The sequence below is a fragment of the Oncorhynchus kisutch genome, linkage group LG28 (assembly GCF_002021735.2).
Source record: "Oncorhynchus kisutch isolate 150728-3 linkage group LG28, Okis_V2, whole genome shotgun sequence".
NCBI lineage: Eukaryota > Metazoa > Chordata > Actinopteri > Salmoniformes > Salmonidae > Oncorhynchus > Oncorhynchus kisutch.
Genome location: NC_034201.2, coordinates 1,440,103 through 1,452,197, shown reverse-complemented (window position 1 = coordinate 1,452,197; position 12,095 = coordinate 1,440,103). Strand labels below are relative to the sequence as shown.

Genomic DNA, 12,095 nt, shown 5'->3' with positions numbered 1-12,095 from the left:
AGGTGTTCTCAACTAGCCTACCTGGTTAAATAAAGGTGTTCTCAACTAGCCTACCTGGTTAAATAAAGGTGTTCTCAACTGGCCCACCTGGTTAAATAAAGGTGTTCTCAACTAGCCCACCTGGTTAAATAAAGGTGTTCTCAACTAGCCTACCTGGTTAAATAAAGGTGTTCTCAACTAGCCTACCTGGTTAAATAAAGGTGTTCTCAACTAGCCCACCTGGTTAAATAAAGGTGTTCTCAACTAGCCTACCTGGTTAAATAAAGGTGTTCTCAACTAGCCTACCTGGTTAAATAAAGGTGTTCTCAACTGGCCCACCTGGTTAAATAAAGGTGTTCTCAACTGGCCCACCTGGTTAAATAAAGGTGTTCTCAACTAGCCTACCTGGTTAAATAAAGGTGTTCTCAACCGGCCCACCTGGTTAAATAAAGGTGTTCTCAACCGGCCCACCTGGTTAAATAAAGGTGTTCTCAACTAGCCTACCTGGTTAAATAAAGGTGTTCTCAACTAGCCCACCTGGTTAAATAAAGGTGTTCTCAACTAGCCTACCTGGTTAAATAAAGGTGTTCTCAACTAGCCTACCTGGTTAAATAAAGGTGTTCTCAACTAGCCTACCTGGTTAAATAAAGGTGTTCTCAACTAGCCTACCTGGTTAAATAAAGGTGTTCTCAACTGGCCTACCTGGTTAAATAAAGGTGTTCTCAACTGGCCCACCTGGTTAAATAAAGGTGTTCTCAACTAGCCTACCTGGTTAAATAAAGGTGTTCTCAACTAGCCCACCTGGTTAAATAAAGGTGTTCTCAACTAGCCTACCTGGTTAAATAAAGGTGTTCTCAACTAGCCTACCTGGTTAAATAAAGGTGTTCTCAACTGGCCCACCTGGTTAAATAAAGGTGTTCTCAACTAGCCCACCTGGTTAAATAAAGGTGTTCTCAACTGGCCTACCTGGTTAAATAAAGGTGTTCTCAACTGGCCCACCTGGTTAAATAAAGGTGTTCTCAACTAGCCTACCTGGTTAAATAAAGGTGTTCTCAACTAGCCTACCTGGTTAAATAAAGGTGTTCTCAACTAGCCTACCTGGTTAAATAAAGGTGTTCTCAACTAGCCTACCTGGTTAAATAAAGGTGTTCTCAACTAGCCTACCTGGTTAAATAAAGGTGTTCTCAACTGGCCCACCTGGTTAAATAAAGGTGTTCTCAACTAGCCTACCTGGTTAAATAAAGGTGTTCTCAACTAGCCTACCTGGTTAAATAAAGGTGTTCTCAACTAGCCTACCTGGTTAAATAAAGGTGTTCTCAACTAGCCTACCTGGTTAAATAAAGGTGTTCTCAACTAGCCTACCTGGTTAAATAAAGGTGTTCTCAACTAGCCTACCTGGTTAAATAAAGGTGTTCTCAACTAGCCTACCTGGTTAAATAAAGGTGTTCTCAACTGGCCCACCTGGTTAAATAAAGGTGTTCTCAACTAGCCTACCTGGTTAAATAAAGGTGTTCTCAACTAGCCTACCTGGTTAAATAAAGGTGTTCTCAACTAGCCTACCTGGTTAAATAAAGGTGTTCTCAACTAGCCTACCTGGTTAAATAAAGGTGTTCTCAACTAGCCTACCTGGTTAAATAAAGGTGTTCTCAACTAGCCTACCTGGTTAAATAAAGGTGTTCTCAACTAGCCCACCTGGTTAAATAAAGGTGTTCTCTACTAGCCTACCTGGTTAAATAAAGGTGTTCTCAACTAGCCTACCTGGTTAAATAAAGGTGTTCTCAACTAGCCTACCTGGTTAAATAAAGGTGTTCTCAACTAGCCTACCTGGTTAAATAAAGGTGTTCTCAACTGGCCTACCTGGTTAAATAAAGGTGTTCTCAACTAGCCTACCTGGTTAAATAAAGGTGTTCTCAACTAGCCTACCTGGTTAAATAAAGGTGAAATAAAAAATATAAAAACATAAATAAAACAGCAACACATCAACAATATATACCTAGCTATATCCTCTCAATACAAACGCTATTTAAAGTGGGGATGAGAGACATCAGTCTCTCGATGTGCAAAACTGATAGAGACATACCCCCAAGCGACTTACAGCTGTAATCGCAGCAAAAGGTGGCGCTACAAAGTATTAACTTAAGGGGGCTGAATAATTTTGCACGCCCAATTTTTCTGTTTTTGATTTGTTAAAAAAGTTTGAAATATCCAATAAATGTTGTTCCACTTCATGATTGTGTCCCACTTGTTGTTGATTCTTCACAAAAAAAATACAGTTTTATATCTTTATGTTTGAAGCCTGAAATGTGGCAAAAGGTCGCAAAGTTCAAGGGGGCCGAATACTTTCGCAAGGCACTGTAAATGAGAGTTGAGTGATACAGAAATAAACATGTCATTTAGCTGACAAATAAATGTGGTAACAGTTAATAATATTGGCTCCTGGCTGTCAGTCCGTCTGTACGTCTGCCTGACTGTGCGAAAGCTGGCGATAGGCCGGGGCACAGATTTGAAAACACTGGTGGGTTTGTCGTTACAAAATTGCTTTGATGTTGCTAGCTTGAGCTTCTGAATGAAAACTGGAATTGTGGGCGATTTTCATTCAGCAAGGGATTGAGAATATTTTCCTAGTGCCACACTTGCTAGTTGGACCATATTTCAGACTTCTCAGCATGACCAGTGCCAGCTGCATGCTGGGCACTATGGATAATAATCATGAAAGCCCGCTCGGTCTACTGGTAAGCTAATTTAGCTGGCTTACAAACAGATAGATCCACACACGCATTGCTTGCAAATCTGCATAGCCTACCAGTGGGTGATTAACCTATAGCCAAACAAACCTTCATGCACTTGCAAACTTTGCTGGAGTTGCTAGCTGGCTGAGTGTTTTCATTTAGGACGTGGAGTTTACTATTCCAACTTTTTGATGGCAAATTTATTCAACCTTATAGTTGCTGAGGATCAACTTTTCCAGGCAAGTGTTTGCACTGCAAGAGATCAAGCAGATAACGAAAAAACGCAGATAACGTAAAACTCAAGGGGTCTGAATACTTTTCGAGAGACTGTATGTGGACCGAGGGATTAAATAGAGAACCTACACTAGTCTGTCACAACACAGACAGTACTCTGAATGGACATGCTCTGGTGCTATGTGCTCCAAGCAGAGAAATGTAACACTCCTCACAGTGAGGAAAGAGTAATACTAGTCACTCACATTCACAGACAGAAACTCACCAATGAGACTGTCCATGTTTGAATACTGGTCTTTCTCTTGACAGTTGTTTTCTGACACTATAACCTGGACTTGTTTATTGGACAGTTCTGATCATAACACTGCAAGTGTGATTTGTCCAGATGACATGGGGGATAAAAGAGAGAAAAACACAGTGGTGTGTTTTTAACAAATGGTTTACTTCATTGCTAATTCTAAATTCAGACTTGTCTGAAACCCACCTTGAGAGAGCAATATTCTGCAATGAGTGCTCTGTGTATCTTTAAGATGGGGTGGGGGAATTGGCTAAGCTATTTCATGTCATCATTAAGAGATGTGGTTTTATTCCAGCTGGGTGACAGGGAAATAGGAGCGGATAAAGTAGCTGTCTGGGATATGAAGCGTAAGCCTCCAGGGACTTACAGCTCCACCGGGCCTCGCTCCCTCCCTCAGCACAGAGACCTGCATACTTTATACTGCCACCCTGCCTGCTGGAGGCCAACCAGCAATGCCAAGCAGGGAAAGAGAAGTTTAAAATGAGATTACGTGTGCTGCTTTTGTTTTTTCCAGTCCTATATTTCATGCAGACAATTATGAATAACATCTGCCTACATAAAAAAAACTTCAGTCCTTCTGTGCAGAGATACACAACCACAACAATGTGCCAGAGGTTCAACTCTCCAACCTCTCCTGTCTTTTTGGATGACATAACTCTAGCCACCTTTAATACTATGGGATTGCCCCTTTGTCTATCACCTGTACCTAATAAAGTTCTACAGGTGCAATATCAGTGTAACAAATATACATGAGGGATACATTTATCAACAGTGCAGCACTTACCAGGCCATCACAGTTGCTGATAGCGACGGATGTGTCCCTGACGTTGGTGACCTCTCCTACATAAAAGCAGTCGCTGTCCCGTAGAGGCTCATAGGTGGGCTCGCTGCCCTCCTCGTGCCACTCCACCTTAGCTCCGGGGACCACCAGCCTGGAGTTGAGGTGCAGGCGCAGGTGGAGCTCCTGGCCGAACACAGTGACATTGTAGAAGAGTGTCTCCCTGTGACTGGCTGTACCCTCTCCCTCCTCCAGGTCTCCATGGCTGGGGTCTGAGGCGGCTACAGCCTCTCTTTTCCAGCGTCTGTGGGCCTGCTGGTGCTGGCTGTCCAGTTGAGGTGCAGAGACAGCACCTGAGAGGAACCGGCCCACTGAATCAGTGTTCACAGGCTTAACAACGCCATACTCCCTCAGGACATGCTGCAGAGACTCTGTATACACAGGGAGAGACAGAATCACATATTGATCAATACACACATAATCATGCACAGGAGCACAGATGCACACAAACAGAGTCCCATCCCCCCCATACACACACATGCACAGGCACATGCATGTGTGTGTGTGTGTGTGTCTATAGTATCAACAGTGGAGGCTGGTGAGAGAAGCTATAGGAGGACAGGCTTGTTGTAATGGCTGAAGTGGAATAGTGTCAAACATGTGGTTTCAATATGTTTGATGTGTTTGATACTGTTCCATAAGTTCCATTCCAGCCATTACAATGAGCCTATCCTCCTATAGCTCCTCCCACCAGCATCCACTGCTATAGCATAGGTCAAAACTTATGCTGGGTCTAACTTTATAAACACATTATATCATAAAATGTGAATCTATCGCTGACACATTTTACAACCACAACTGACTTTGGTATATTTCCTACCTTATCAATAAACCACAGGCAATAATTAGCATTGACTAATAGGCCTATCAACAACAACAAAAACGTCGGTGTGCCCCTGTGATCACGCCCGTTCGCGCGCAGATGAGCACGCTCGACTCGTCCAAGTTCAGAGCAAACACATCAATTTATATGCATGACTGCATCTATTGTCTACTTGCGAGTTGCGACAGTTTTGGTTGGAAGCTGTGACCCAGCACGCATACAAGCACATGTCAAGACCGGGTGATGATTAAAAGCTGTCAATTAGGAAGAATAACTGAGGTCGATATTCATGAAATCAGGTAATTACAAATATCAAATCAAATTGAAGCGTAAAGTTGAATTTCATTCCAACCATTTATTTTACTAGTCAAATGCAATGGCTTATTTGTAGACGGTCGTTGTTAGGTTAACTAAAGCTATAACTGCTATAAACAATACATTTGCTAATTCATACGACTATATATATAACGAATTTGAATCAATAGTGCATGATCTATGTACCATTGGAATGTTCTTCAGGTGCTGAAATTGAGCGCACGTAAACTGTGTTTGAATGAAAAAGAAATGTGGAAAAAGTTGGTCTTATGCAAAAGAATGGGAAACGTACTGAGACACTGCAAAAAAAAACTACCATAGGTACTCAACGATATTTCTGTTTATGTAAAAGGTTATTGAACTTGTATAGGCTACGACATAACCTGTGTGAATTTGACATGCTCCAATATCGAATCGTGATCAGATAATTTTCGCAAGGGTGGTAGCCTACCTAGGTTATAGCCTAAGCTTTACACAATTGTATAAAACGTATAAAACAATCAGTCACACATACCTATGCCATTGGAGATATAAAGTCCATTCGCGTGAATTAAATGCAGTAAAATAATAAAGAATGCAAATCCAGGCGTAACATCCATTGCAGGTATGAAGAAAAAGACCGCACATCAGAGAGGCGGACTTTGAGATTCTAGATAATGCGATCTACCAGTCCCTCTCCCCCTCTCTCTCTCTCTCTCTCTCGCTCTCCCTCTCTCTCTCTCTCTCTCTCTCTCCCTCTCTCTCTCTCTCCCTCTCTCCCTCTCTCTCACACACACGTAATAAAGTAATGTTTGGAAATTAAGCCAACTTGGTCTTTGACAGTGTTCACACAGTGACAGCTGAATATCATCTACTCTCTCAATTGCTATTATATCATGTAACATTATCACTTACAGGGAACAGTGACAACGACATAGAGTACATATTTGGCCAGTTTAAATCGATACCGAACTTTACAAGTGGTTATAAGACATATCGGTGTGGGAATCAAGACAGTCCATCACCCTCTGACCTTGAATTTCCCATGGTCTATGGAGCCTTACATAATAATAATAATAATAATAATAATGAATGGCATTTAGCAGACACTTTTTTTCTAAAGCTACTTAGTAATGCTGTGCCTACATGACCACCAATCAAAACAAGATCTTGGTTTTGCAAGTGCCATGCTCTACCCCCCCCCCCCCCCCCCGCCCCCCATATACAGTGGGGCAAAAAAGTATTTAGTCAGCCACCAATTGTGCAAGTTCTCCCACTTAAAAAGATGAGAGAGGCCTGTAATTTTCATCATAGGTACACTTCAACTATGACAGACAGAATGATATTTTTTTTCTCCAGAAAATCACATTGTAGGAGTTTTTATGAATTTATTTGCAAATTATGGTGGAAAATAAGTATTTGGTCACCTACAAACAAGCAAGATTTCTGGCTCTCACAGACCTGTAACTTCTTCTTTAAGAGGCTCCTCTGTCCTCCACTCGTTACCTGTATTATACACAGTGACAGCAAACAACATACTGTAGAATTGCTAAAATCCCACAAAAATATTTGCCATCCTATAGTAGAAAAAAAGCTACTATAATCTTGTGCCTCTTCTGCTGCCCTCACCTCCTGCAGGTATTTTAGCTATGGCTTCTATAATTTACTGAGCATTTGAGTCCGGCAGCTGTCGAAACATGTATTCAAGACATTACCCAGATCCCTCAACCACTCTTCAAATATGCGACGTCTCACCAAAGCACATAACCCATCTCTTTTTATTACATGCCAGGTCTGCATGTGAAGATGTGGCCACTTCAGCCTTCAAAATATGTATTACATGCCTTTACAATCTCCATCGTGTTATGTGCATGGTAAAATAGGACTGTGTGGTTCGTTCACCCCTGTTAATAAGCAAATGATTTAATTGCATATTACGCAGTGTATTACACAGACAAGTTGATTGATGGTATTTGTAGCCATATTAGCAGGGACATACAGGAACTGCCAAAATAAAGGAACTGCTTTAGGAAATGAGGGATACAAAGTATATTGAAAGCAGGTGCTTGAGTTAATAGGGTTTTGAGCCACCAGAACAGCTTAAATGGCCTTGGATACTACTTAGTGTTGTGTTTTGGGGTTGTGACTAATTGTAGACCTCGGCTGCAGCGCGTGCTCATCCTAGTCTGGTATGTTAATTCTTAACTCAAATGATTTATACCTTCGGGTAGAAAGGGGCGTTTCCGTCTTGCTGGCGTAGCTAGTTACGAGGCAAGGTATCACAATTTTCTATGATCTCGTTAGACATCGTCACAAAAACATTCTCTTTAATCTGGATGTTTTCGAAACAACGTAAAGTATTTAACATCATATACACATTATGAGAACTCTTCAAGTTACAATGTTTTCATCATAACGTCTTCATTTAACTTTTCATGACATCACAAAATAGACATTCATCTTCCACATTCCATCTCTAGTCATTACCAGCATTCGGAGGATGAAATATAGTGTCCCCGTGTCCATAGTTTTTTTTAAATATTTTTTTTTAACCTTTATTTAACTAGGCAAGTCAGTTAAGAACAAATTCTTATTTTCAATGATGGCCTAGGAACAGTGGGTTAATTAACTGCCTGTTCAGGGGCAGTTTGATGTTCTAGTTTTGGGCTGTTAGCTTTTCATAGAGCACAAAGACATTCCAGTCACCCATGCTAGAGCAGAAATCGTCTGCTGCCTTACACGATGGGCGTAAGGTGTCATAAAACCGCCACTGGACAAGCAAGAAGCTTCAAAGATTTTAAGGCAGTGTGACAAACCTCTAAAGTTGATTTCCAAACTGTATCAAGGGATGTAGTGGCTTTTCCCGATGACACAAAACATGTAAAACAAAAATGTGAGGAAGACCTGGGCGAAGCTATTGATGCTGATGAATTAATACACATACAGTTGAAGTCGGAAGTTTACATATACCTTAGCCAAATACATGTAAACTCAGTTTTTCACAATTCCTGACATTTAATCCTAGTAAAAATTCCCTGTCTTTGGTCAGTTGGGTCACCACTTTATTTTAAGAATGTGAAATGTCAGAATAATAGTAGAGAGAATGATTTATTTAAGCTTTTATTTCTTTCATCACATTCCCAGTGGGTCAGGTACATACACTCAATTAGTATTTGGTAGCATTGCCTTTAAATTGTTTAACTTGGGTCAAACGTTTCGGGTAGCCTTCCACAAGCTTCCCACAATAAGTTGGGTGAATGTTGGCCCATTCCTCCTGACAGAGCTGTTGTAACTGAATCAAGTTTGTAGGCCTCCTTGCTCGCACATGCTTTTTCAGTTCTGCCCACAAATGTTCTATAGTATTGAGGTCAGGCCTTTGTGATTCCTTTGAACAAATTGCAATTGATAATGTACAAGTGTCAGCTTTTTTCCACATTATCAATTGCTCATGTCATGTTGATCAAAATATAGTAGATGGTTCTCTGTTGAATAGTCTTACCCCTCAACACATCTAGGCATTAGTTCCTTGCATAAGACATTACATACTAAATTGTTGAACTATTTGTCATAAACTGACAAGCATAGTTTAACACATTTCTATTAGACATTTTGTACAAAAACGTGAATTGATGAATCGTGAAATTGACCCTCACTCATGGAGGATAGTAAAATGTTAGTTCAACCAACAATCAATCAGTTGTCTAAATTGCTCAAAGGTGCATCTCATGAAGAATCAATTGGCAAGCATATACTGTATAGACAGACCACAACACAGAGTTGCAATTTTCCAATAATGGATGGACCAGGAAACGAACAGGGTCAACAGCCAAGAGGAGGAAGAAGAGGAGCAAGGATGCGTGGTGGAAGGCAAAACAGAAGAAGAGGCAGAAGAGGACATAGGCGCATATCTGATGACATAAGGGCCACTATTGTAGACCATGTTGTCAATCACGGCCTTACAATGGCTGAGGCGGGTCGAAGGGTGCAGCCGAATATTGGGAGATCAACCATGTCCTCAATAGTTCAAACGTTTCGAAGAGAAACATACCTGTGTATGTGTAAGGCTGAGTAAGGGTTATTTGACCAAGAAGGAGAGTGATGGGGTGCTGCATCAGATGACCTGGCCTCCACAATCACCGACCTCAGTCCAATTGAGATGGTTTGGGATGAGCATTCCTCACAAAGCTGGTTGAGAGAATGCCAAGAGTGTGCAAAGCTGTCCTCAAGGGAAAGGGTGGCTACTTTGAAGAATCTAAAATATAAATATATTTTGATTTGTTTAACACTTCTCACTGCAACCAGTGCTTGTAATCTGGTTCAGGTTATTATTCAACCTACCAGGGTGTTTACAAACACTGCATGAATAAGATCATCCATTTGTATTGATCACATTTTTACTAATACTGTAGAACTTTGTTCTAAAGCTATATCCGTACCCATTAGATGCAGTGATCACAATATAGTGGCTATATCCAGGAAAACCACATTTCCAACAGCTGGACCTAAAATAGTGTATAAGAGATCATACAAAAGATTTTGCTGTGACTCTTATGTGGATGATGTTAAAAATATTTGTTGGTCTGATGTGATTAATAAGGAGCATCCAGATGCTGCACTTGATGGATTTATAAAATTGCTTCTTCTAATTATTGATAAAAAATGTACCTAAGAAACGGACTGTTAGAACTGTTAAGGAATTGAAAAACTGTATTGCTGAAAGAGATAAGCAAAAGGAGTGGCTAATAAGTCTGGCTGCAGATCTGACAGAGAAATTACGTGACTTAACTCAACAAAAAGAAGAAGAAACCGCATTATGAAGCCAAGATCAATGACATAAAGAATGATGGAAAAAACAACAACTTTGGAGTACTTTAAATGAAATTATGGACAGAAAGACAAATTCAACTCAATTTTTCATCGAATCAGGTGGCTTATTCATCACAAAACTATTTGATGTTGCCAATTCTTTTCATGATTACTTCATTGGCAAAGTGGGCAAACTTAGGCAGGAAATGCCAACAACGACTAGTGAGCCATCGCACTCATGCATAAAAAAACTAATAATGAAATAATAGCATTGCCAGTTTGAATTTTGTAAAGTTAGTGTGGGAGAGGTGGGAAAATTATTGCTATCGATCAATAATGACAAACGTCCTGGTATTGGCAACTTAGATGGAAAGCTACCGAGGATGGTCGCTGACTCTATAGCCACTCCTATCTGTCATATCTTTCATCTGAGCCTAGAGTAAGGTGTTTGTCCTCAGGTCAAATCAAATCAAGTTGTATTGGTCACATACACGTGTTTAGCAGATGTTATTTGGGGGATAGCGAAATGCTTGTTTTTCTAGTTCTGACAGTGCAGCAATATCTAACAAGTAATATCTAACAATTTCACAACAAATACCTAATTCACACAAATCTAAGTAAAGGAATGGAATTAAGAATATATAAATATATATCTGAGCAATGTCAAAGTGGCATAGACTAAGATACAGTAGATAGTATAGAATACAGTATATGCATATGAGATGAGTAATGCAAGATATGTAAACATTATAGTGACATTATTAAAGTGACTAGTGTCCATTTATTAAAGTGGCCAGTGATTTCAAGTCTGTGTATGTAGGCAGTAGCCTCTGTGCTAGTGAAGGCTATTTAACAGTCTGATGGCCTTGAGATAAAATATGTTTTTCAGTCTCTCGGTTCCAGCTTTGATGCACCTGTACTGACCCCGCCTTCTGATTGAAAGCGTGGTAAACAAGTAGTGGCTCGGGTGGTTATAGCCCTTGATTATCTTTTTGGCCTTCCTTTGACATTGGGTGCTGTAGGTCCTGGAGGGCAGGGAGTTTCCCCCTGCTGATGTGTTGGGCAGATCCCACCACCCTCCGGAGAGCCCTGCGGTTGTGGGCGGTGCAGTTGCCATACCAGGTGGGGATATAGCCCGACAGGATGCTCTATATTGTAAGCATCCTGTAAAGGTTTGTGAGGGCTTTAGGTGACAAGCTACATTTCTTCCGCTTCCTGAGTTTGTCTGTGTGTGTGGACCATTTCAGTTTGTCAGTGATATAACTTTCCACCTTCTCCACTGCTGTCCCGTCGATGTGGGTAGGGGGGCCCCTCTGCTCTTTCCTGAAGTCCATGATAATCTCCTTTGATTTTTGTTGTTGTTTTTTTACAAATTTTTAATGTCATGGTATCCAATTGGTAGTTAGTCTTGTCTCATCGCTGCAACTCCCGTACGGACTCGGGAGAGGCAAAGGTTGAGAGCCATGCATCCTCCGAAACATGACCCATCCAAGCTGCACTGCTACTTGACACAATGCCTGCTTAACCCGGAAGCCAGTCACACCAATGTGTCGGAGGAAGCACCATACACCTGGGAACCGTGTCAGAGTGCCTGCATCCTCCCACCACAGGAGTCGCTACAGCTCCAAACCCTCACTAACTCGGACGATGCTGGGCAAATTGTGCGCCGCCCCATGGGTCTCCCGATCTCGGCCAGCTGCGACAGAGCCTGGACTTGAATCAAGATCTCTAGTGGCACCTTTGTTTTGTTGACGTTGAGCGAAAGGTTATTCTCCTGACACCACACTCCCAGAGCCCTCACTTTCTCCCTATAGGCTGTCTCATCGTTGTTGGTAATCAAGCCTACTACTGTTGTGTCATCTGCAAACTTGGTGATTGAGTTGGAGGTGTGCATGGCCACGCAGTCATGGGTGAACAAGGAGTACAGGAGGGGGCTGAGCACGCACCCTTGTGGGGCCCCAGTGTTGAGGATCAGTGAAGTGGAGATGTTGTTTCCTACCTTCACCACCTAGGAGCGGCCCGTCAGGAAGACCAGGACCCCAATTACAAAGGGTGGGGTTCAGACCCAGGGCCTCAAGCTTAATGATGAGCTTG

At 41.5% G+C, this 12,095-nt stretch overlaps 1 protein-coding gene across 1 annotated transcript in view; it reads right to left on the bottom strand.

Annotated features, from left to right (window-relative positions):
- Nucleotides 1–12,095, bottom strand: part of LOC109872731 (A disintegrin and metalloproteinase with thrombospondin motifs 2-like) — a 77,209-nt gene that overhangs the window by 49,075 nt on the left and 16,039 nt on the right. The window contains exon 6 of the mRNA XM_031808543.1: nucleotides 4,025–4,449. Coding sequence (XP_031664403.1) covers nucleotides 4,025–4,449 — 425 coding nt within the window. The remainder of the gene's footprint in view (nucleotides 1–4,024; nucleotides 4,450–12,095) is intronic.